The sequence below is a fragment of the Anopheles merus genome, chromosome 2R, assembly GCF_017562075.2.
Source record: "Anopheles merus strain MAF chromosome 2R, AmerM5.1, whole genome shotgun sequence".
In the NCBI taxonomy this organism is placed as follows: domain Eukaryota; kingdom Metazoa; phylum Arthropoda; class Insecta; order Diptera; family Culicidae; genus Anopheles; species Anopheles merus.
Window position 1 is genome coordinate 2,226,550 of NC_054082.1, and position 25,997 is coordinate 2,252,546.

Genomic DNA, 25,997 nt, shown 5'->3' on the forward strand with positions numbered 1-25,997 from the left:
CTGTAAGATATCCGTTTTTGCTTTAAGACGCTTTCTGGTTTTTTTTTGCCTGGCTTTGTTTACAAGCTATCCGTAGAGCTGCTCGATTTGCCGCTGACTTAAAATTGCATCACTAAGTTGGGTCGGCGGACGTTCCGTACGTTCCAACCAGTGTGCACGATCTAGTGCGTGGTGTTTGCTGTTGTATTTGCTGCTTCGGCCCTGCCGAAACAATTCCTCGCGTTTGTCCTCGTTTGGATCCGGTGTGTAGTGATAAACACAGCTCCACTGGCTGCAGCAAATTGTGCCCTAAAATGAGAAGAATAGAAAACGTTATTAGAAAATGGGGATTCAGTTCAGCTCGTGTACAAGATAACGTGTTAGCATCGATAGAGGACAACTTCAATCGAACGGGGAGAGGACGATCGTTTTGCCAGCGATCGTCACAAAGGTTCCCATTCTCGATCGTCTCGCAATCTAAACAAGCATGTTTGGGTTTCGGTCCAAGTCGTTCGCACACAACACGTCGCCGCCCCCATCGCATTGCCCACGGTCTGTAGCCGGTATTTGTTGAATGTTTTCTTCTTCACAAACCCAAAGCAAACATATGGCGGACTGGGGAATCGTCACGTTGCAGCGCTCGGTATTCTAATTTTCAGTCTACTCGAATGTAATTGCCGTAATACGTGTGTACTTGTGTGTGTGGTATGGAGTTGGTTGCAAGATTGCGAATGGGTTTTGCTGACAGTTGGACGATCGGCGAGTGGCAGTTTCGAGGCGTTGAATGTCGAGAGAAGTGATGATATAAAAAAAAAAGAAAATAATGAACGTATTTGCGTGTGTTGGTTAATGGAACATTTTCATCCACACAGAACCTGTGGATTCGATCGAAGCAATTAGTCTAATTTGGTTTGCATCACCTACTTTCATCACGTTTCCATCAACCACATCATTGTACTTGGTGCGCAGTAGGTGCCAACAAGCCAAAAAAAAAAAAAAACAAGACAAGGTTCCCGCTTGGTGTGACAAAAAATGGCCACCAACCAGCTTGCTGTTTGTGTGACTTTGTCACGACTGTGACCATCCTCTTGCCGCTTCCAAATGACCCTCCCCCCCCCCCCCTACTCTCCAACTAAACACCTGGTCACATGCCGCGGATGGACGATCGACACACTTGATCACTTTGGCTCTTGATCCAATCTTCCAAGTATCCCCAGTACCACTGCCAGTGTGTCACACATGCAAAACCGCATAAATCGCGCCCGACCTGCAGCGTGTGTTGGTCTAAGGGGGCCAACAGAAAAAAAAAAACAACGGGAGGTCCTCACAGGTTGTGGCCCGCCGACACCGAGTGAGTAAACTCGGTAAACGTTGTTTGTGCGTGGATTTTCTTTTTTGGCGCGTGCTTCATCGTGCCCTCTCTCTCTCGCGCGTTCAGACACGGACGCGGCAACATGGCGACCGTGCGCGGAATGGACCAGGGCGTTTGTACGTAGCGGGGGAAGGGTAGGGAAGAGGAAAGCGAACGGCCCTGCCGTGGCAGGCGTAACGTCGTATTTTTGGCATGATTGTTTAGTTGGCTGTCAAATGCGAATGCTATCCCCCCCCCCCGTGCCGTGTGCTAGACACACAGAAGCGAAAACCCACCCGGACGGAGCGGGACGAGGGGAGAGAGAGAGAGAGAGGCGGCGCAAAGATTGATGGATGGAAAATGGAGACCGTGTAACCGGGGGCCGGGCTGTCCGACCGTGGGTAGGGTGCGGAGGTTGAATAAAATATGGTCGAACGATGCGCGATGCCGCCGTTACTACTGTTCCTGCCTACTGGTGGTGGTAAAGGGGGGGGGGAGTGGTGGAGCCGCTTGTGGACCAAAACGAGGCAGCTGAGCAGAGCCAGGAGCACGGCTAACAGCACGGCACACGAACGGCGCACGGCACGCCGCTGTCAATGTCGTTTAGGTTCCGCTTTCAATCAACCGTAACCACGGGTCCCCGCACGCCCCTCTTCCTGCAGGACACGAACTGCACGGTTCTTTGGGGGGGGGGGCAGGGTAGGTTTGTCATGTGCTTTTTTCGGCCTGCTCTTCGGTGTGGGTCAAACGGTGGTTAGATGGGGCTGTTGTCTCCAACGCCTGGGTGCCGTGCAAATCCCAACGGTGTCGCGGCATTACAATCGTCACGGGGATTAATGATCTGCGAGAGAAAGGGGTGCTTGTTCTTTTTTTCTGTCTTCCATTACACTTTTCAGCACGTGTGTGTGTCTGTGTGTTTGTGTGTGGTTCGTAAAGATAGACAACGGAGCTACGACGACAAGCAGCGCGTATGTAAATGCACACACGTCCGATTCAATATGGACGTCCGGTGAAAGCTTTAATGCAACTTGCACGCCTTCTGCCGGCTGTCGATCGTGTGCAAAAACGGGCACAACCCGTCGGTGTGTGCCGAATTGGTGATCACACACGGCCGTACATTTCGCCATTGCAGTGCGTATCCTGACCTCGGTCAAGCCGCGTAAGTCGTTCGCGCCGACGAACGACAGGGCAAATTATCGGCCCTGCTCGCTCTTCCACTTCACACATGCACACAAACAAACACACACACACACGCACACGCACAGAGTAAAGGGATGACCCGGGTGCAGCAGCTACAGGGCTCGATCAAAGGCGGCCGAAAGCAGCGGCACAAGAGGAATAAAAATAAGTCTCTGCAAGCGCGGCGATGGCCGTGCGACATGACCGTCCGCGGTGGGGCAGTAATGGAGGGTGGCGGGGAGCTAGCAAGACAGGTTCATCACCGCACACTACTGCCGGCAACAGGTGGGCAACAGTGTGTGCAGCACACGATAGCCCTCGCTTTCGTGATGGCGGTGAATTGTCACCCAATGTAAATATGCACCGCTCAACGCACCTTTCTGGGGCCAGCGACCACGACTTCGACGGCGATGATGATGATGATGATGATGATGATGGTGGTGGTCGTCGATGCAGCACTAGCGACGAGTATGACCGAAGGATGTGACACGCGTGACCACACACACAGTTGCACAAATACACACGCGCACACACACGTGCTGTGCCAACGATGACGGCGATGACGGTGATGACGATGGTGGCGCGAACACGACGATAAAATCCAAATACGGTTACGGGGCTAAAAAAAAGGCTCTCGCGGCGGCGTGCGGATGATGAGGCTGCACCGTAATTTGGTGTAGCGGCCTTTTAAAGTGGTTGGCGTGTAAGTGTGTGTGTGTGGGGTAGTAAAACGAGGCAATCAAACAAACAACAGCCACAACGATGAAACTAAAAACAGTGCTAAACTGCGAACTGAACGGTGTGACACAGAAAACAGTAAAACAAACGAGTGACCGAATTAAAAAAAAAAAACAAGCACACACACACAACAACAAAACGGGTAACCGAAACGTTTGCGTAGAGGCACGGTAATAAAACGAAAGTAGCGGCGGGGAGATCGCCAATGCACGCCAAAAAGGTACGACGAGCGCTTGAAACAACACCGCCCGGGCCTACTAGCTGCTACGGTACACTACGGGAGAATAACTGGCGCGTAGATGGAGCCAGCGTTTTGCGGCCAGTTTGGCGAGACACGGCCGACGCGAAAGCGACCTAGAGAGAGAGAGAGAGAGATTCGCGAACGAGAGCGAAAGAGGCATTGCGTGCGCGAGAGAGAGAGAGAGAGAGCGCACAGCCAGCCTGTGTGTGTGAGTAGTTGTAAGCGGGAATGAAGCGGATGTAATGCCGGGTTCGGGTTACATTTCGAGTATAAATTATCAGTAAAGTAGTTGTCAGTGCATGATAGGATTGGTAATGATATTCCATGCTGTGTATTTGCTCCGCGATCATCTTTTGGACTTGGACCATACCCGCCGAAGATGCTGCAAAAGAGCGGAGAGCAAGCAGCGCAGAGCGAGCAGGACCGCACGAGAGAGCCCTAGTGAGATGATCATGCTCTCGTGCTCTTGCGTTAGCGCGCTCTCACGCACACCTTGCCCGAGAGCGCCCTTGCCGATCCCTTGGCTGCCCCGCATCCGCGCGTTGGCCTGAATTTAGCGAACGATCGCATCGTTGCATCGTGTGCGTGATTTGCCGTTTAATTATTCGGCGGTGCGGGGAGGGGTCCCACTTACCAGGCCAGGCCCCAGAGCCAACGTGAAGCTCACGCGACCGGCCGATCGGATCGGTTGATCGATCGATGACTTTTTCGAACACACCAGAGAGTGTGGATCGAAGGGGGAGAGGTACCGATACGGTGGGGCTGTGGTATTATGTGCCTTTTTGCCTTTTAATCTAGGACGCTGGCGACGGGGAGACGATCGCGATTGTTGGGAGGGTGTCAATTATTCCATCACTCCGTAGGTGCCGGTCGTGTGCACAGCTGACAGCGTCGTCAAGGTGACAACGATAGGGCAGAAGACGTTGAAAGTGCTGAAGAAGGCTGCGATTGATTCGTGTCGATCCATGTCGATTGCGATTAGGAGCTCCCCCAGTACAAGCGTGTCCAAAAAAACAGCCTTTGTGTGTGTGCGGTCGATGTGGACGCGTTGATTAAGACGCCATCCTTCGAGAGGAAAGCGCGAGAATCCGTACACATGCATGCGATCGTCGATGGCGTCGGGTGAATTAGATTTTAATGAAGTAATTACTTCGTCATGGATCCGACCGGACGGTAAAGGGCCGGACATGCCATTGGGGTTGTTGGTGGTGGAGGGCAGGAGTGGCAATAATAGACGACCGATTTTGCCGGGGCCGGGTCAGCTTCAGTGATGGTGGCCGGGTCCGAGGCCCGCGAGAGCAACACAGATCTAAAATTAAATCTGCCCACTAGCGCAGCATTATGTGCACCCGTCGCCGCCACCACCATCACCACCACCACCAATGGGTAATTCGTTTCCTTCATTCGCGGTATCGTGTCCTTCGCCATCATTCTACTCCCTTCCCTCTACCGCTCGCTGAAAAAGCAATTGATCTCCGTTGCCGCGGAAAATGCGATGCGAGGAGGAGGACTGCAGTGGATGAAAAAGACGCAGAAAAAAAAAACAACCGAAATTGATGTGTCAAAAACACACCGAAATGTGTTACTTTGAGAATTGGCATGATAAACACGTCTCAATCTCGGGCGCATCGTTTTGTGGCTGGCGGATGGGATGTGATTTGATGTGACGAAGCAATGGAGGCGAAGGGGGAAGGCTGCACCCTCCGGGGGGGGGGGGGAGGAAGAGTGGTGTAGAATTATTTACACGATCTCGACGATCTCTTATTTAGCTACCATATTTCGCGAAGGGCATTATTTACACATAATTTTAATTTTAATTTATATACGCCCCCTGCAAAGTAAACAGGCGGCGGGTGCGCGGTCCGCTTCGGGGCCTTTGCTTTGGGTAGGTGTTAAGCGCGCTGTCATAAGCTGGGGCCGGTGCGCAATGAATTAGATAAACTCGCATCTCGCCAGCCCTCTCGCAGCTGGAAATTGTAACAAAATGTTCATTATTTTACGATTGCTTTGCCTCGCGGTAAATAATGTGTGTCATTAGGCGGCTCAAGCCACTCGCCGTCATGTGTGTGGGTGTCAGAAGAATGTTTACAATATACACTGCGCGACACAGCCGTGTCAGAGCCTCTGCAAACAAGAGGGGGAGGCGGCCGCGAGCAAGAGAAAAGCAACGATAGTAGTAGTTGCAGCACCCTTTCCCCCCTTGCTCTATCATTTGGCTGGTGGGTTTTCGTGGCGTGTAGTAAACCGCAGCCTCACCACACCGCCGGTCCACTGGCCGGACCGAAAAACGAGTTAGGAAAGGCAAACGACGACGACGACGACGACGACGGTGGCCCAAAACGTCTCTCTTTACGTCGTCAAACAACGCTTGCCCGCAGTGGGGCGAGCCGAAGGGGTTGGCATCCCCGCCACTACCAACTGCTACCGGTGTTGGTGTCGTTTAAAAGAAAATTACCACACTAATTATATGCCTGCCCGCCCTGCTAAGAATGTACCGCACAGCCGGGTGCCGCCTCCCCCTCCTGATAACGAGATAATTTTGTAACCATTTTCTCCATTTTCTGCTTGCCCGCTGTTGTTGTGCGCCCTCTCCATTGCGGACCCGCCGACGGTTGTATGTTTATGTGTGCTCTCTAAATAGTATCTTCTCTCTCTCTCTCTCTCTCCTTTTCTCTTTTCCCTCTCTCCATCCGCAGGTAAGACAGCACGACGACCCAGCCGGTGTTTGTTGACATAATTTGCGGAATGTACATAGGTCCGTGGACAATTAATTGGTTTCCGAGTCAATTGGGATGGGAAGGGGGGAGATGATATTACGGAGACCCCCTTCCACGCCCCCACGGGAGGAAGAGGTGGTGATGAATGTAAATCTCCTCCTCCCCAACTCCTCCCAATGTATTACGGAGAATGGCACGGCTTTTGGTTCGGAACATCGGCAGAAGATTCGCTTGGAGGTGCATTGGAATTGGAACACAAATTCGTAAGCTTATAAAATTAGTTTCGTGCTGGTACTTGATTTGAATGATATTCTTTTGAATTCACCCATAACAATTGGGATAAAAGCTCTCCCCCTCCAACCCCCCCCCTCTCCCTACGAAAACATGCGCTATAAATTGAAGCTATTTTATTGGAAACCGTTGTCCAACCGTTGCTGCTGCACATTGCATTCCGCAGGGAAGATTCCACCCACCCAGAGCCGGTAAGTGGTCGCACGGAATCGCAGATGCTTCGGTGGAGTGAATTATGGAATTAATTAAAACTTTTCATCCGTCCCGCAACCCGCGCCCAGGGTGAAAGTTTCCGCTCCTGCCGAACAGCTGCAGTTCTTCGGTCGGGCGGGGAAGGATTTTCGGGGCCAAGCAGTAAGTTTACAACGTACGATCGGAGAACCACGAATTGATAGAAGCAGTTGTCCCTGTTGTTCGCGTTCGGAGCGACGATTAGTTGCTTAAGTTTATTGTCGTGGTTGTAAGGGGGGGCTATCGGTTCGTTAATTGAACTTGTTGTTTTGCCGCAAATTGTTGGCACGCTGGCAAGCGTTTTAGCACTGTGCGCGATTGTTTGAAATTGGAGCGGAAGTGGTTCTTACAATTGCTTTGCGCCGAAATAATTGCGCGATAGTGCGGAGGGGAAAATCGATGAAGAAAAACGCGAAGTAAACTCAACTTTTGCACAGACTAATTAAAGATTCTCGGGCATTCCGAAGCAATGTGAGGCAGTGTTTGAGTGCAAAAATTCGCGTCGCAAATTCCACTGTCAAAAAAGTTTGCACTACGCAAGCAAATCAGGATGGCAGAGGATTGTCCGCCTGTCCGAAGAATCGTTGTAAATCGCGAACAACAACTCACAGTGGCCAAAAATGCTAATCACACGCGGAACGCGGTTGATGATTTGTTTGAGGTTATGACCGCGTCCTGTCCTGCTGCAGAGACAATAGCGCCGTTCTCCCCCCGCCAAGCGCGGTTAATTGGAAAAGCACGCGCTCGCTGCGTTCGCGGAATGTTCGCGCGGTGTGTATTGTTGATTTATGGAAAGCGTCAAAAAACGACAAACCAACACAGGCATTCTCGTTTCGGGGCAGTTTCGGGTCGAAGCTGAACGAGCACCAACCGCGGAAGTTGATATTTTATTCATGAATGCTCGTCGTCAACGAGCCAGCAGTGAAGTCGCTTCCGCGGAACGAGCGCGAAACAGGACAAAGGAGCTCATCCCGCTTCGGTAGCAGCAACGGCAGCAGCTCTCGGGCTGGTGTGAGTGGCGCTATTTCCTGCCCATCCGGTACACAGCAGCGGAAGGCTCAACTATAATCGATAGACGCAGGAGTCGCCCGGCGGACGGGTGGGTAGGTTAGTGGTGTTCCCTCTTGTGCCGCTTTTATAATTGACGGATCACACGGTGGAAAACTGCTCGCAGCACCACTGGAAAGCACCTGTTTGATGAGACGCGATTCAGAGCGTCGAATCGATTCGGTGTTTTGTTCGTCCCGGTGCCGTTGCGTGGCTCTCGCCTGCCCTGGAAGCCCTGTCGGGATGTTTGCCTTCCCATTCTTTTGTGGCTGTGGCACCGAATCTGTCAGCAGCAGCACCAACTAGCTCCAAAATGATGTCAGAATTGTTATTATTCCGGTGGCTTCTCTTCCGAACGATGAGGGCTGAAGACGTGACGAACCTTTGCCCCGCGGGGAAGCTGGCGAGAGGAGGCGAGGAAGCAAAGTATCGCGCCAGCTCGGTATGCGCGCGAATGTGCATGTACTAAAATATTCAACGATTTAATTTTCCACTTGCAGGGTGCTGGGTCGCGGGAGAAAGGGAACACGCGGGATATAACACGGCCGAGGGGATCCGACGACCTCGGCGCTCGGGACGCACACACAATCCTGATGCTGTGTGAGTGTATTGTGTGTGAGGTTCATGCGGCAAAAGTCTGCGTTAGCATGCGTGATTGGCGAAGCACATGGGGAGAGGGGCTGCTGCTTCCTGCGCGGCCCGCATCGTCCGCACGGAGAGTAAGGCGAGACTTCTGCGTGTCGTCTGCTCTGCCACTGAGCGACCCACGCAACGGTGCGGGCGAGCGCACTGAGATTGAATATTGATAGCTCAATTATTGAGGTCGGTGTGCTCGGGCCGGTGGTGTGGTGACAAAAGCCGTCTGCTGAGTGCCCTAGCCTAGGGTCTACGCAGCGGTGGCGCTGCGCTATCGACAGTGCGACAGTGCGGGCGCTAATAAGCGATGCTTTGCAGTGTGTGAGCAGAGAGAGAGAGAGGCCGCAAAAAGGGCACGGTGCACGCCAGGGGCAGCCAGCAGCAGCGGAGCGACGGAGGACATTCGGTGCAGCAGCAGGAACATGAAGGGTACCTGGTTCAGTGTAAGGTGAGCTGGTTAGGATGATGGTTTTAATTTTAACGGTGACGCCATGAACCCTCGACGAGCGTTGAATTTTCGAGCCGCACTCAAACACACACGCACGCACACTACAAGTCCTGTGTAGGTTTGGATGGTGCCGAATAAAAAGGGGCCCAACAATGCGAACCGAAGCTGCAACAAACAGCGGTGTGTGTGTTAGTGTGTAACGCCGTAGATGGCGCAGCTGTATGTTATTTTTATCGTACAATTAAAAAGACACCCACACATCCGCATCCGCGGCGATTTGCGCTTCCTTTCGGCTGTGTGTATGTGTTTTTTGCTGTTGCCCACGCTATCAAGGGAGTTGTGGCGACATAACAAAACAGGCACAAAGTGTCACTTGTTACAAAGGAGTCTCGGAGCAGAGCGTTTGTGTGTGTGTGTGTGTGAGTGGTTTGAAGCGTGAAAGATTCAAAGTAGCGCTAGAGTTGGGTTTGGTTTTGGGGCATGTTTAGATCGTTCTCATGCACAACCATTTCACAACTAGCGTAAACAACACACAAAAAACACACCAATTGACACTCCTGAACTGTTGTCGCAGTGTGTAGCGATCGATCGGCAATGTTTCGGGACGGGTTCGCTAAGCAGCTTTTGTCAGTTTTGGATTGCAGCGTCGCAGCACTCGATCGTGTCGCTCTTGAGATCGTCCCATCGCAGCAGGCTGCGTCACATCGGACAATGGTAATGCTTTGTTTTGCTTCTACGCTCGTTTGACGTTTCCATCTGTCAATGCGGAGCCGCGGGTCTGTGTGTGTGTGTGTGTTAGTGGATTGGCGCTTGTTGTGGTCGGTGGTGCTTAGTAGCTTCGACCACTCAACGGATCAAATGTCAGCGAGTGGTGTGGCGAGCCACTGAACGAAATGTGAGCCACTGTGTTACGGAACCGGGCAAGCAGTGCAGCAGTTGTCTTGGTTGTGTCGTAGTGGTTAAAGAGCGCCGCTGGGCATCTTCCAGCATCACGGGGGCCGGTTGGTTTGTTGATATTGCTGTAGAACGTGGCCAACAAACGCGGGTGACGAGCCGTCGGATGGGCTTTTTGCTACCGAACGTAATCGAAAATTGAAAGCGACAACATCATTAGCCTTCTGGGCGCGTTCGCGTTCGCCCTCTGTCCATTCTCGCACCTTGCCATTGTGTCAACCCGAGGGGCCCGAGGGCGGGGGTGGTGATGGTGTAAAACGACACGGCTCAAACCTGCCCAGGTGCCGAGTGGGTGGAATTGTAAAGAGAGTGTCCCGCTTCTTCTCGCTTGCGGCAGTTTTCCATCGTGGATGCAATTTACACCTCCAAGACGTGTACTGCCTTTAAGTGAGGCTTTGAAAGATGATGGTAAGGTGGTGTTTAAAGTTTGCCGCACAGACAAACAGGTGGCGTACCGGCTGGTGCTGCCGATGATGGTCGGGATGTGTATTTAAAATGCGGTGCACACGTGTATAGGCGAATGGAGAGGGAGTTTTGAAAGCGGGTGAGAAAAGGCAAACAGAGCGAAGACAAGATCAGCCCGGACACGTGTCCAAATCTGCGCGTTTGGAAGAACTTGCTTTCCCGACTACTGTGTGTGTGTGTGTGTTGGTCCGTTGGCAAAGGAAAGCGGTGCTGCTCCGTGGCAGCGGTGTTGGTGGTGTTTGTGAGCGAACGGGAAAATTTATTTATGTTTGACCAGCTACGGCGGTGGTGGAGGCGAATCGTCGTTAGCAGCAGCAGTGGCGGCGGCGGCGGCGGCGGCGGCGGCGGCGGCTACGGTATGGCCATGGCCGCGAGGAAGCTGAAACCGTGCTTCAGCCAGATATCGATAGCGATTGACAACGACAAATGGGCAGCATCGTCCACGGAACCGGACTGGCACGAGGAAATGCTCAAGTAGGTGTTTTGTGACTTTTTTGTCCAATTTTCTTCACCCTCCCTTCGCTTCCACCGCTCAGGTTGTTTACTTTCCCACTCGTCCCGTTTTTTTTGTGCTCCGGACTGGGAATGGGATGAGATGGATTGTTTCTTTTTTTTTCTCGAGCCAATGGGAGACAAAATGGTGGCGAATGATGGAACGCTTTTTTCTTCATTCGGGGTCGTTTTGCTTTGGTCCATTTGAGCAGCAACGCGCGCGCGTGTGTGTGTCTGTGTGATGAGAACATGTGAGTGGATTGGCGGGTTTTTCTCATTCATCTTCTGTCGCTTACTTTCCTTTGATGAGCAACGGCACAAGCGAGTTTGCCAAGTGACACGGGTAGGAGCGGGCGGCTGGTGGGTGGTGATAACCAAAAAGAAGACACAACTACGCTAGACATTTACCGATTGTCGGTCGGCTGGGCCAATTCTCGTGACCAGCGTGGGGGGATGGGTGAGGTGCGACGTGAGATGTAATTGACACCCTTTGACCATTGGCCACGCGGCAGGGAGGACGGACAGAGCGGGAGGGTCGTCACGACCAAGACCGTATTGTGTCGTGCCGTGGCGGTACAGGTACAGATGCTGTGTTGGTGTTGATAATAGTGTACCAAGCCGTGAGTCATTGCGGTATGGCCGCGAGGGTATTTTTAACTTTTGGCCACTACTTCGGGCCGAACAGAAACAGAAACTGGTACAAAAAAAAAAACGGTAGCAACAATGAAAAACGGCGCACCAAACGGCCGTTAAGGCGTAGTGCCAATGGGGCAACAACAGCAAAATGAAAAAGGGAAGGAAAATAAGCACACAATCATACACATACACACGCTGCAAATCAAACAGATGTGACTGTGGCTCGAGCACGGGTGGAGTAAAACCTGTCCTTGTTCTTCTCCATCTTCCCCGGTTTTTTTTGTAGGTGGGTGTGAGGGGTTTTTATTTGCGTTTCTGTTTCGTTTTTTTTTCGGCGCAAAAGGAATGTGTTTGGTTTTTTTGTACTTCGTTTCGCTTTTCTAAACAAATGTGCCGCCCTGTGAGCGTGTGTCGTGATGTATGGACTGCCATGGGGAAGTTTCTTGTATTTTTTTTCAAAAGATTCGCCAGCGCAATGCAGAGTAATGCAGTGAATTAATAATATCACCGTCGTATGTGTCGTTCATTTTGGCGCTGGTTTTGGCCTTGCGTTGTAGCTAAACACGTTCGGGTTCGGTTTTGTTTTCCAAGCAATAGTTTCCTCTTTAATATATTGTCTTCCTCGGCAGCGTTCGCTTTGCATCTGAAGGTCAAACTTTGATAATCGTTTCCGGGGAAAAGCTGCCCGGGTGATTGCGATAGCCCTCCTGGGAAATGACCGGCCCATCCGAATGCGTTTCATTGCTTTGACCTTCCAGAGAGCGATAAAAAAACATACACACACATACACACCCACAACGGCAAGAAGATTCCCGAAGAGCAAGGAAATGTGCTTTGCTTCCTTTGGCCTGCCGGGCGGCCATTCTTCATGGTGCGATTGCGTGACGAAGATCGGTAACGCGCTCGCGCGCGCCCATGTAGGTTCTGCGAGTGTGCCGGAGTGATAAGCGGGTGTCCGTTTTAGGGCGCGAGCGCGCTTCACGGCTACGGCTTAAATGCTCGCCGTTTTTTTTTCTTCTCATTATCAGCTTGTTCCGATCGCTGGACGGGGCACAAGCTGGGTAGGGCCGATCGAAGGACAACGCCACAGGGCGGAAGGAGAGCTGAGCGCTTCGCCTTTTTTCCGTTTTATCGGCTTGTACCGTTGGGGCTGGGTAATTACTGTAATGAAAGTAGCAGATACACGCTATCGAGAAAACTCGTCACTCGTTCACCCGATCAGGCGCTCGTACGTGTTTTCGGAAGCTTAATTTCGACCGCAAACCGGAAGCTCATGTGGAACGGACAGAAAAAGAAGGCTGGATTAAGATTAGTTGGTTTTATTCCATGCTCATGTCGTGGCTTCCCCCCGTTGAGCTTGCCTGTGTGTATGGGACATGACCTTCGTTCTTCTTTTTCTTCGTTTTTTCCCCTATGGTTGGATTTCAGCGGATTGACCTACATTGGACAAAGCGCCACGACAAGTTCGTCCTTCATATCCATTCCAACCCCAATACTGGTCGCTCGTTGTGCTCTTTGGCAGAAACTGGGCGGTATTTCGGCATATTGCAGCCGCCATTGGTCCGGCTTCTGCATCAGCGTGGCACAGCTGCCGGGCGCCACGTTAATGTCATGCACAGCGTTTTAAGCGCTTCCCAGGGTTTTTTTTACTTCGCTTTGGGAACAGGATTTTGCTCTCCGAATCCTTTCGCAATGTCATCTTTTCAGCTCCGAATGGGTGCGCTTGGAAGGATTCTACACTGTTGCAGCGACACACGCGGCGTATCGCCGGAGGTTCATTTCATAAGGGTTCAAAGCTCACACGGTCGGGATGTGTGGCCTACGACTTCATGCGGTAGTGTGTATGTGTGGAGTGCGCCATGTGGGTGGAAAATTCGGGCCAACAAGCGTACCGATAAGAGAACAAGGGGTTTTCTACCGTAACCGTACTAACCAGAACTATGCCGACGGGTGCTGACCGTGGCATGGGATAATGTTTTGCGATGCTCGCGTCTTGTGTGCTGTGTGCTGGTTATTTTAGCTATTTATTTTTTGCGCTAGGCAATTTTGATTCGTTGCTGAACGGCGAGTGGGCCTCGTGAATTGTGGGCAGCAAATGCACAAAACCGCACGAGGGAAAGCTCATCGCTTCGAGGGCTGGCAAATGGTATACCAGCCGCGTGTATAGTGTAGTGCTATAAAGAGCGTGTGAGTGTAGAAAAATAAAACACTGCTCTGAAGTTTCGTCTAGAAAGACGTACCGACCGTGTCCGCACTGTACTCTCTCGTGGTGTGTTTTGTTCATGGCTGCTAGATTCAGTATATATTTTGTGTGTTTTCTTAGCCAGGACAAAAACACACACACACACACACACACATGCCGCATGCCGTATTGGTGAATCGTGAAAGGCTCCGCAGTAGATTAGGTTCATTTTTCATCTCCTTCCATGTGCCGGCGCGCGAGACACAGACGTGGAGGCGCCTGGTTGCTCGTGAAAAATGGAGCCGCCTAGCCGGTGGTAAAGTAAAAATATGCCGGAACCATTCCGGCGGTGGCATATGGTTGATTGCGATACATTCATGATAATTAACCAATTGATGGGTAACCGTGTCGCCTCCCAAGCCACCCCGCTCCCCCCTGGACCGTCCCACGAAGGCAGCCGCACGTGTGCCGGGTCAGGTCGGATTTGGTTTTGGGTGGGGAGTTGATGGTAGATTAATTTTCTTTGCTCACTTGTGCGGTTGACAATCGGAAAAAGGGCAGCACCACGCGCTCGAAACTGCGGTCCGCGTTGTGTGCGGGCGTGGGAAGTCAAACAAAAAGTTGCTAAAGAAAGTGTCACCAGTGGCTCCGGGGTGCGCATGGGGCGAAAAGTGGGTAATAAAACATTCAACATGACTGTCGGCTGTCCAATCGAGTGATTGAGGGCGCTCCTTCCGGGTCCGCGTACGGATACGATGTGTATGTGTGTGTGTGGAGCATTGTGGTTATGCGTCAATTTCCGCGCTCTTTTCTCGCTTTCCTCCTCCCTTTCGATGGAACCGATCGTGGACGTGCGTGGACTGACACAGTTGTCTCGCAGCATTCGGCGCTGCCAAAACCGACAGCTAGCAGCTATAAACTACCCAAGATAAAAATGGCTGCTAACGGGGGAAGGAGGTGGCTTTGATATCGAGTGTGGACCCCGCAGTGAATTGATTTGTAAGGGAAATATTTATCGAGACAGGTCTTTTTTATTTCGCGTCGGCGTTGCTGCTGCTTTTGCGTGCACGTTTTGCGCGTGGGACATTTAATCAGCCATGTTCCGGGCCGGAAGTGGCCACACCCACTCGGTGGAAATAATCTCTGCGAAAGGTCCGACTCCGAAAGGCAGCGTTACGCTGAGCGTCGGTTTCGCCTTTCATCGAGGGGACTCGCTGTTTTTTTTTCTGTAAGACTGCTTGCAGCAAGAAGCAGCTGCGCAAAAGAAAACGTTCCGTCTTTTCATTTTATGTTAACTACACCCCGTTAACCCTGCACGCATCGGGAAGCGGACGGTTGCCGTTTACTGTTGCCCGGGCTTTGAATACCAATGGCCCGCTTTTTCCGAAAGGACAATCAAGCTCTCGCGCGCAGATGGAAATCAGCTCACAAAGGATGGCGTGTGTTTTGCCTGCGCCTCGGCTGTGCTGTGCTGTGCTGTGTGTGTGTGTTGTTCTGGCCCCGCTCGTTGCCCGCGCTCCGTTTTGTTTGCTAGCTTTATGCATTTGATTTGTTTTGATTAGCCGGCGTGTTTTACTGTTCAGCAAGTTGGAAGAAATCGGTGCTGCAAAGTTTGGAGTTGTGTTGTTTTATAGTGGGTAGAGGCGAATATTTGCATAAACTCGGTCGTGCTCGCTGGCCGTATCGCGGTGGGTGGGTGCTTGAAAAAACTCACAGACGCAAAGAAAAACGAGCGAACCGAGAGAAGAGCGTTGTCTGCGGCTGTGTCCCCTGCTTTGCTCCATCCCCGCGTCAGTCGGTGAGCAAAGGCGTGTTTTTGTGTGTCTATTTTATGTGGCTTAAAAATGGGTTGGTTTTATTTCCACTTCTTGGAATGCGTCGTCTTGGAGGCACTCCGGGTGACATTTATTCGGTAATGGCTCACGGAAAACTCGCAAAGAGCGGTCTCCAAAGTCACCGCTGTTTGCTGCTGACCCTGATTTTCGGCCGGCACGGCGGGCAGGAGCTTGGGAAAATTTATGAAGCCATCACGATGCCCTCCCGCTCCCATCTGCCGGCCGTTGGGATTGAGGTTAAGTTAAGCCTCTTTCTTATCTGCTCTATCTTTTTGCCCCCCAAAGGGAAAGTTTCGGTAGGCACGAACAGTCAACCTCGCCTCCTTCCCTACTTCTCGGCGGAAAATAGGGCAACCAGGGGTGGGTGGGCACAGGGTATGGGCAAGTTTTTATCCGATCAAGCATTAGCGAAATAGATTTTTGCTAGGGTAATTTGGATAAGACTAGGATTAGACTATTATATGTCCCGAGCTTTTTTTTTTGGTTGTACCATGCTTGCCATAGTGGTGGAACAATGATTGATAGGTCTTTGTGTGCGCGCTAGAGCGAACAAAATGGAGCCGAGAGGAAGAGGAAGGAAAACGATGGTGGGTAGTGGAAATATTCACATCCTGTGACATTTTCCATTCCAGCAGTGGGTAAACCGAGCGCGAGTTTACAAATGAAGTTAGTATTTATTCGCAATCTTCATCCTCCGTCCCTCTCGGGGGGCAGGGGTGAAAACTTTTCTTCGACTTTACTAAGTGTTACGAGGGTTTCGCTTAAAGAACAGCATTATTCAATTTTGCAGAGTATTTTTTTTATTGTTGGGACCGACACGTGGCGTGCAAGCTGCTGAAAGGGCTGAAGTTGTTTTTTTTTATCTTGTTGTTGCTGTGAAAATAGTAAGCAGAAATCGATGTTTTTCCTGGATAAAAAGGAATACCGAATTCTGTCGAACGTCCTTGTGCCATCCATCCGCCTTTTAAGTACACCCATACGTGCAGCAACTTTGTCTGTAGTCAGCAAGATTTGATGGTGTGTATTCGTCGCATAATACACAGGTAACATATTGAAGATTGTCATCGATCACACCACCCAGCCAGCAGAGCGCCGGAATAGAGTGTGAATTTTCAAAGCTGGTGTTGTTGAGATAAGATTTTTTTTCCAAACTCGCCGTACGCTTCTTGCGGGCACGATTGCGTCTGCTTGTAATGGAGGAACCAGCGGGGGAAACGTTCAAGGAACAAAGAAAAACGAAATAAAGCATGCGAGAGTTTGCCTCCTTTTCCACCGCACGCCAATCTCCGTACGCATTCTTGCCGTGCCTGTGCTGTATTGTGTTTCCTGCTCGAATCCGGCCCGATGATGTAGGTTAAGTCTTGTCCCGGGCAGATCCCATCAAACCCAAGCAAACGAAACACTACCCAGAATCGAAGCGGCGAGCGAAGCGGCGGAGCGACGAAACAACACACTCCTCTGCTAGATAAATGTGGAGAGTTTTTGATTCACTTGCGTTTTTGTTCTAAGGCTGGTGCCTCTCCGGTGCTCGTGATGATAGATTCTGTGTATGATTATTCCATCTCAAGCAAGGCAAGCGGGACGGCGGTGGTAGCGTTGCGGCGAGGGCGTTCACTTTTCGCTGATGGTGTGCAAAAAGAGTGGGACGGGCAGAGCGATCGATACAAAACATCATTGCGGGTGGGGCTCCGCTTTCTTGTGTGCAGCTGAACGACTGCTTCCTTCCGTTTTGTACGGGAATGCTTTGACGAGAGCTTTGCCGAAGCTGCCTTGCCACCTTGATGATGGAATTCTAGGAAAATGATCCGTTTAGAAGAGATGGGGGGGGGGGGGAGAGAAGGAAAACATACTTCTGTGAAGGTTACTTCCGAGTTCGTGAAATTCTCCCTACTCCTCTGTGCCATTGCTATCGCCGCGGAACGATGGGTCCCCGGGGGATGAGTTTTGTGAGTTGAATTTTCGAAATTTGACAAGTGATAAGCCGTCAAAAGCGAAAGAGAGAGAGAGAGAGCGGGTATACCGACGTGTACCGCACTGTAGGGCTTTCAGGCCAAAGATTATACAGTGTAATGGATATTAAACTGGAATCCATCTGTTTCCATGAAAAGCGCCAGCGAGAGTCAAAGGCAAACCATTGCAACGTATCGCCACATTGCGATCGTGATCTAGCGCAGAAAAAGCGGGCCAAATGGCGAAATGGTTTGTTTGCATGGGCTGCGGAATGAATGAGCCCCGAGGAGGAAGAAAACATCCGTAGTACACACGCCCATTCATCTGGCCGGGCGTTATCTTCGGTGCAACTTCTTTTGTGCTTTGGTGGGGAGGGAGCAGTGGTTCCACAAGCTACTACCCCCTGCGCAGGGCACGTGCAAAGTAAAGAGCGGGCAGATTATAAAGCAATTTACCAGTTAGCAAGGGACCCGCCGGACGACCCACCCTTGCCATCCAGTTGTTTGGGGTTTGTTTATTTTACGCCGAAAGACTGTCAAAATTAATGTAATTTGGACGGGCCCTCGTACAATGGAAGGTGGTCGCCCAGTGTCAGTGTCACTCGCACTTGCTACCGCTTGCCACCAAAGGAAAAGCAAGAAGCTTTCTCATTCTCCCTTTCTCTCTGTCTCAGCCTTAGCTAAATGGTTGTTTTGTCGTGCCGTTTACCTTCACGTGCCATTATCGGCACTTTCCGATCTTAAGACATTTTGCGCTTCCGGGCACCCGGGGGCGTTGAATGAGCGGTTGCAGAGAAAGATTTCCCTTTGCTTCTACTTGTTTTTTTCTGGCTTTCATAAACACGCACAAACACACAGTATCACCTCGGCATGGATAGATCTTTAACTCGCTGGGAGAAGATGTATGATCTGGCCTCAATCCGCTCTCACCGCGACCCCGTGTCCGTCCCGTGCCCAGAAGAATTTCCATTGGAGAGCCGAAGTCAACCATCGGGCGGGTGGCCGGGCGACAGGCCGGGTAGAAAGGTTTATGGTTTGTGTATAATTAATTATTAAAAGCAAACATATCTCCGGACCGATTCCGCCCGGTGGACCGGCATCTCCGAACCGGAGGGGGGGCGATGTTTGCTGAATGCCGAGGGTATGGTGGGGAGTGCGAGAACGGGCGGAAGAAATTAGACGAATGGGCAGGTGTATGCGTGATGTTGCTTTGGCGTGCTGCCGTCACAACGCGTGTTTCGCACACCCACACGCCCGTTTCGCTCGCCGCCAAATGGAGCATCATTTTTTGTGTCGAGCCCGTCGGAGCAGTCTGTTTTTTTTTTGATAAAATGTGGTTGTTTTTGTGTGTGTGGCCTTTACGCTTTTCTAGCTTGCCGTTGACACAAAAGGTTATCGGCAGCCGGTGTGCAAGATGAAGCAGTTTATGGCTTCGGAGAAACAACATACGTTTACCTTTCCCTTAGCGAATAAACGACAGTATCGCATGTGAGAGTTCGGCGTATCTTCGCAGCGTTGCTGATCTGTGTGACTGTGAGCGTAATGAAGTCAAATATTCACTTGCAGTGAGCAGGGGGAAGCAAGGGCAAAACGGGAAGCTATGGGGGCAATGGGGCGGAAAAAGTGAGAGAGAAAAAAAAGAACGCCTATTACAAACACACACACAGTATCTTTCTTGCTTGATCTCTTAACGAGCTTCAGCGAAGGCGTTTGACTTTGGTTCTGCTGAAACTGGCAAAAGAAAATCATGGAAATTGGCATTGAACGGGTAAAGTAAAACTTTGACTTATACCTCTTTTTTGGGGAGGGGGGGGCGGGGGGGGGAGGGGAGAGGAAAAGCGCAAACGGAACACATTTCCCAAACATCCCCTTGGTGGCTCTTTTATTCGCAACCAGTAGAGTTTTTTTCATTCAATTTTTCTCCTGATGCAGGAATGCTAAGAGTAAGAGAGAGCGAGATAGAGAGAGAGTGTGTGTGTGAGAGAGAGAGAGAGAGAGAGAGAGAGAGAGCAGAAGGGGAGCAGCATAATATTTGCATGCTCGCGACAGTGAAACCATTCTTTCACGGCGGTTGTTTGGTTGATTTCACCGTTTGTCGATCGATTTGATGCAATAGGCGGCGGTGGAAACATCTCGAAAGAAAATTATGTTCATGAGCGTTCGATTGTGCAAGTGTGTATGTGTGTGTGGGAGTGTACTGTGTGTTTACTCAGCATCCCACAGGAGATGGAGGAGGACGGGCATAACAAAGTCAATTTCGTGGAAGCTTCCGATAAGAGTGAAATGCATTGTGGTGTAACTTTTCCTTCATAGCTAGTTGAAGCTAGGGAATGGGGGTTTCTTCCATGATTAGCCTAACGAAACGAACGAGCGTCACCTTCGATGATTCTTGCTGTGGAGCATAGTAATGCTGAGCGCACGGGGTAGGACACGGAGCAGAAGCAATTTGAACTGAACTGTCAAAAAGTGAATAAGTTCCTGTCGATTGCTCGATCTGCCAGAACAAAGGAAACTGTGTGTGCTCTCCTGTATGGAGCGGGCAATCAGTGGAAAAACGACCTGGCAGTGCTGTTAGGACCAGCAAGGATGGAGGCGCATGGTAATTGACTCTCCTGGGGGTTTTTGCTGTGCCACGTGTGGGTGTGTGGGTGTGTGTGTGTGTTTGTGTGCCGGTAGAACGAGCAGGACATTTCTTACAACACAAAAACCACCCTATTCCCTCGTGTGCAGCAAGCTATCTTCATTTATATAGCTCCGAGCTAATCTTAATGTTGCGTAGCGTGTAGCGCTCTCCGCACAAACGAAACGGTCGGCGGCACGCCTTGTAGGTGGGAAAATGGAGCAGCCTCTCCCTCTGCTGTTACCGCGCTTTTTCCAGGTGGCAGCAGCACAGCACCCACCGTTTGATTAGGCAAATGTTGGAAAGCAACGAGGGAGCCGCATTTATGTAATTTTTCTTCGGCGTTCGGTGGTAGAATGAAGCAATGCGAAGGTACGCCGAACCGCCAACCTAACCGAAAGTCTGAGGAGAGCGACGGGAACCGGCACCAGTTTTACGACCGGCCCAATCCACGGAAAAGCACGGAAGTTATGTTCCGTTTTGCCACCCACCGTACCCACCATCGTTTAATGTCGTGTGTAGTTACGCCGCTCGCACGCTGTGTGTGAGTGAGCGAGCGAGTGAAGAAGTGTGTGTGTGTGTGCCTGTGTGGATTAAAAGTCGTCGCCCTAGCGCATAATTGTAGACGAGGGAAATTCCTACATTTCATGGCTTTAATAATTTTCCTTCCCGTCCCGCTCAATTGCCTCCGCAAACCGACGAGTGCGTCGTGAGGAGCTGTGGGAAGCGTTCGATTGACTCGCCAGCAGATACACAACCACACACAAACACACGCAGACATAGACACGATTGGACGAGACGATTACTGTGTAACGTTTGTGCTTTTCTGCTCGTTGTCCTCTCTTCCCCTTGGTGTACCCCATGGTTTAGGTGGTTATAAAATGTATGACGACAGGCAACACTGCACACCGTTAGTGCACACCGACCACGACGACGACAACGACGACGACGACAACAGTGTTTTGCAGCGAAAGGCAGCCATATGAATTTAATGCGATTTCCAGATTATGGTTAGCCTCCAGTTCTCCCGCGACTAGCGGCGGCGACGAAGGGAGCCATTGCATGCATACCAACACCAACGCCAGCGTCGACGTGCTTAGCTGAGTGGTGCGGTTGGCTAATATTCCACAGAAAATGTTTGCCTCGTATGCCGCATGGACAGCAGACGGCGAACCCGAGACTGAATCGCTCCCTGCGCGGTATTTATTGTGGGTGGGTTTTGGAAGGGCAGGGATATTGTAACGCTACCGTTACCGGGCTAAGTTACGTGCATAATTATAAATCCCGACACATGCCAACACGCCAACTTCCGCGCTTTTCTTTGCCAGGTGTGCACTGGAAACTGCAGCGGCTCGCACACACATACGTACATAAAAAGGAGGGAAATAAAATAAACAAATAAATAACACACTCTCGGGTGATGTGATTTGTGCTGGTCGCGGTAAATTGCGCAGGCAAACCTGACTCAGGTACAATGCTCGCCGGGTTGGACACGCCAGAAAGGGATAATAGGGTGCTGGGCAGCCGTACCTGCGCGCACACTAGCGCAGGTAGATTCGATTCGACACGCAATTTCCTCATTACTCGAGGCACAGAAAGGGGAAGACCGGGGAAAGGGAAAAGCTCTGAACTCGTGTCTCGAACTCGAGTGGATTTTTGGCGGCGGGTGGGAAAGTGACGCTAATTTAAAGTTCAATTTCCGTACGCTTCGGTGTTGTCTTCCGGGTGTGATGCATTTTCGGGGCGAGTCGATGCGTTTCGCATGCAGACACACAGCGAGCGGGTGGATTGATTGAACGCTGCGTTGCATTGGCAGTGACGCACAGAGTGTGACATTGATTTAGTGAGCAATTCGGTGGAAAAACTTCTAGTCTTCGGTCGTCTGTCGGCCGTTTGGGGCAGCATTTGCCGAATCAGAAAATAAATTAATTCGAAACGAAGGGTTGTGGATTGTGTTTGTGCTCAAAGTAATTAATAGATGTCTGTGTTCATCGGGGCTAAGAAAAAAAAAGGGGCCGATCGAAAGGCAACGGCTTGATGGACAGGCGTAAATTTGCGTATCGATCAACTTTTAATGAAAATCGGCCACCTTCGCCCGGGCTGCGTGGTAGTCCCGGGTGGGTCCGTAGGTCAGCTTGGGTTTCCTTGGCTTTGTTTTTTTTTTTGTTGCTTGCTGCAGCTATTTTCAACTCAACCTAATGCGTTTGTGATGGGCTTTCGGTATCGTTTCTGTCCCGAAACCCGCTTCTCCTCCCCGGGGCACTTCTGATTTCAGTGATTTTATTAATCCAGCGAATGAAATCGATATTCATTAATATGCAATAAAACAGGCTGACGCGCGGGTGCGGGGTCTCCGTAGCGTTTTCGATTTTTCCCTGCCCGGGAACCGGCCCTGTTTCCACCCCGCCGCAAACGGCGCAGTTAATATTGACTGCACACCATTTCCAACCCTGGTACCGATTTGTGGCGCCTTTTGCTTCCTTGCTCACTTGGGCTCCTTTTTTCCCGCCTGTCCCAGACCAGCGCTCGGTGCTGGTGCTGGAGGGTGTGAGTGTTGTCGAACCGTCAATTTGCTGCAAACACATTTTCATTCGATCATCAGCAAGTCCACCAGCCCGCGTGGACGATGACGCGATGAAGGTGTGTTTAATCGGCCCCAGGAATGGTGCAAATTAGCTCACGCTCTGGTCTGGTGGGTATTAATTTTCCTTTGCCCAGCTAGGTGCAGCTCGATGGTTCGACAATGGCTCGACTCGAACGGCAAAGAAAGTGTGAGCAAAAAACGGGGGGAACCGTTCAGTTTGCTTTCCCGTTTGGTTGGAGCGTAGCAACGCACCCGGCAAGCGTCCCAAGCAAGAAATCATATTGCCCGGGAGATTGCATCGCAAATTCATTTAAAAATATAATTACACCATAAGACTCGGGCAGGTCTGGTTCGGAACCGGCCGAACCCTCTCGTGCTTGCCAAACGAGCGAGCACGAACCTTCCAGGAGCGAGCGAGTCGCCCCTTGATGCAAATAATGTGCTGGCAAAAAATTGTTGACGGCGAAGGAAGGCTCGAAAGAGAGCGCCTGCAATTTATTAGTTGTGTTGTTGTTTTTTTTTGCTTCCTCGAAAGATAGCAGAAACGCTCCGACTCCACAGTACCGGGCTCCGTTCGATCAAACGAGAACTTGCCCCGACTGGCAGGAGCTTCTTGTCGTTGCTGTGCTGTCCAATCCACTTCAGCCTAATGGAGTTGTTTATCAAACGTGAGGAAATTTTGCTGGCCGCACACCGAGGGGCACGGAAGATTGAATTAGAGATTACGGAAGCGATCGGGGACAGGTTAATCGCAGTATGTATGAAGGAGTGTGGAGCGCAACATTCTTATACATAATGGAACGGTTTCCATTCGCAACGGTTCGAACCGATGGGCCTGTGTTTAGAATTGCTTTTGTTTATCGAACTGATGGCCAAATCCAATCATTAGATTACCGACTATCGGCCAGGGTTCGATTACAGCACGGCCGATGAAAGGCACACTTTTGTCAAGGGAACAAGTAGCACCATAAAAAAAGCGGTATCGATTTTGGAGCGCAACGAAGCGAAATTGGGTGTAATAAATTCTCATTCTCCAATGATTAAATAGATGCAAGCCAGCAGCAATCGTGCGAACAATATCCTTCGCCGTACGGGCTCTCCAGCTGGTGGCCTGATCGCTTATCGTCATTGCTAAATTGTCACACTTAGCAGGGTTTGCTGGTAAATCATCATAAACGCTAGCTCCACTGTTTGCTTTGCAAAGCGGTGCTCAACGCTCACCGGGCCAAAAGGGCGCAACACCGGGCGACAAACACCGGGCGACAACCGGCGCCGTTCATCTTTCCAATCACGTGCCGTCCATTTATTTAGTTTCGTTTAAACTTTTCCCATCCAGCGCAGGGCGGGCTGGGGGAACGCGCGTCGTTATTTGCTTCCGAGTAAAGCACCAGCAGCCAGCGGGCGATAAATGGTTATTGGCTGAGCACAATAAAACTGTGCCCAGGGCAGTTCGTGTCCGTGCGACTGGCTGCCGGCAGCCGCTGGCCCGCGTTGTTGTTGCGGTGGAAATGATTTCAAACGGAAAATCGGCTGCGGAAGGCAACGACAACTAAAGACCCGTCTTATCGTGCTGTTTTCTCTCTCTCTGTTTTTTTGCTCCTTCGCTTCCCTCATTCTCTCTCTCCCATCTTGTCTCGTTCTATTTCTTTTTACCTTCCACTTCCGTGCGAGCAGACGAGTGTTGACCACAAAAGTCCAACAAGCGGTTTTCCTGACGGCTATCATTTTGCAATTTCGTTTCCCCCCCCTCCCCCCCCCCCCACCCCAGCAAACAGCATGTCATTCAACGGTGGTTGACACTTTTCATTTAACGAATTCCAGTTGACCTCATCTGCACCTTCGTCTTGCGCGCGTGGCCCCCACCACGGAATAAGTCTTATTGTCCGGCTACGATCAATCAGACCGCTCGTTCCGGTTGCACGGTTCCGGATGTCGCGGCAGGGCTCCATCTTAATTGAGCCATGGCACATCGTTTTTCCTCTTCCACAATGGGGTGTTGCCAAAATCGGGGAAAACGATACTTCAATGCCATTGTGAGAGGAAAGAGCGAGGGTTCATGTGTGATGTCGGTGTGGTGATCGCAATAATGTTTGCCAGCAGGTAGCTGGAACATTATTGGAAATCGTGATGACGAAAACCTCTCGAAGGTTCGTCGCCACAGTGTGAAGTGGTTGTGCGGATTTTAATGAGAAAAAAAAGTCTCATATACTCCCAAACTTTCTACAAAAGAACTCGTTGGTTGATGATGTCTTTGGCGAAATCAACCGCAATGTTGTAACTTATTGGACAGGCTAACGGAAAGGGTCATAGAAGAGCCGCTTCAGCTTCAGTCAGTCACTTAATTAAAGATGCCGTGCGATCTTTTCTAAATTACGAACACAATTTGTATTCCGTCGCTAGTCGCAAACCTTTCGATGCTTTTTCCAATCACATCACAAGTGCCAAAAAGCGGACGGATCAAACTGCGGGCGTTAGAAACGGGGCTTTGGCACTGCCACGACGAAAAAAGGGCACAACTGTTGTCACTTTGTGTATTCCCAATCAACGCCTCCCCCCATCCGCTCCATCCCCTTCATTCGTACCCTTTCACTTCACCCCTCTGGCATGGCCTGATGCCTCGGCGTTACTGTTATTGTCCCATTGCGGAACCGTTTGACAAGAAACATCATCCATTCCGGTGTTGACAGCCATCGTTGCGGTCGTGTGCCTGGGGCGGAGGCAATGGCAGAGGCGAAGCAGCAACAACCCTGAACATGATGTGGTAATAGAAGCCACAGGATGTGTCGCTAGGACCTGTCAGCCGGCCGAAGGTGGTAAAGGGAGCCGAGCCGAGTAATACGAGCGAAATGTCATCATCGATTTCGTCGTTGCTTCTTCCGCCTCCCCCCCCCTCCCTTTAGTTGTTCGATTTAGACTTTGGCATCCACTGGCGGAAGGGGGGGGGGGGGTTTCGTTGGCTCTTGTCGGCATGTTGCATGTAGTAGTGAACCTTCGGCTCCTGCTCGTCGGTCACCCTGAGCGATAGCGGTGCAGGCGGTTAACCTAATCCAATAATTCATGTTTTCATTCAACCTGCACCCGGGAATGCGTGCTCGTGGAGTCGTGTGTTTCGTGAGTTTACAGCGCTATGCGTTCGGTTCGGCTTTCGAGTCGGATAATTTGGGGCGTTGTGTGCGTAAAGGCAGCGAAATTCAACAGGATGTTACATTGGGCCAAACATTAGCGAAGCGATGGCGGTAGCGGAGAGGAAGTTCCTTTTTGGACCGCAAAATGGAACGGTAATTAGAAGGGATGAAAGAGTAAAGTTAGATTTCTGGCCTCGCCATGGTTTCGACCGTCAGCCCATTGTGAGCTCGAGCGAAGGATTCCATTTTTTATTCTTCCTTTTTCATAATGGTGGGCATTCCAAAATGGTGCATGAA

The 25,997-nt window shown here is 50.9% G+C and overlaps 2 protein-coding genes across 16 annotated transcripts in view; one reads left to right on the plus strand and one right to left on the minus strand.

Annotated features, from left to right (window-relative positions):
- Positions 1-25,997, plus strand: part of LOC121588080 (G protein-activated inward rectifier potassium channel 3-like) — a 69,423-nt gene that overhangs the window by 19,338 nt on the left and 24,088 nt on the right. Inside the window, exon 1 of one of the 4 annotated variants that reach the window (XM_041905634.1) lies at positions 8,565-8,858. The exons of 2 other annotated variants lie outside the window; for them this stretch is intronic. In XM_041905634.1, the coding sequence (XP_041761568.1) occupies positions 8,833-8,858 (26 nt within the window). In that variant the 5' untranslated portion in view covers positions 8,565-8,832. Of the gene's footprint in view, positions 1-8,564; positions 8,859-9,150; positions 10,752-25,997 lie in introns of those variants that run through there. One more of the 4 variants, XM_041905633.1, reaches the window with a different exon arrangement.
- The window catches only part of LOC121588081 (serine/threonine-protein phosphatase 2B catalytic subunit 3-like), a 55,064-nt gene that overhangs the window by 10,835 nt on the left and 18,232 nt on the right, over positions 1-25,997 (minus strand). For 9 of the 12 annotated variants that reach the window (XM_041905638.1, XM_041905637.1, XM_041905636.1 and 6 more), the window contains exon 3: positions 1-288. This exon is cut by the window's left edge and continues 10,835 nt beyond it. The gene's annotated coding sequence lies outside the window, so the exon portion shown is untranslated. The other 3 variants (XM_041905647.1, XM_041905646.1, XM_041905645.1) reach the window with 3 other exon arrangements.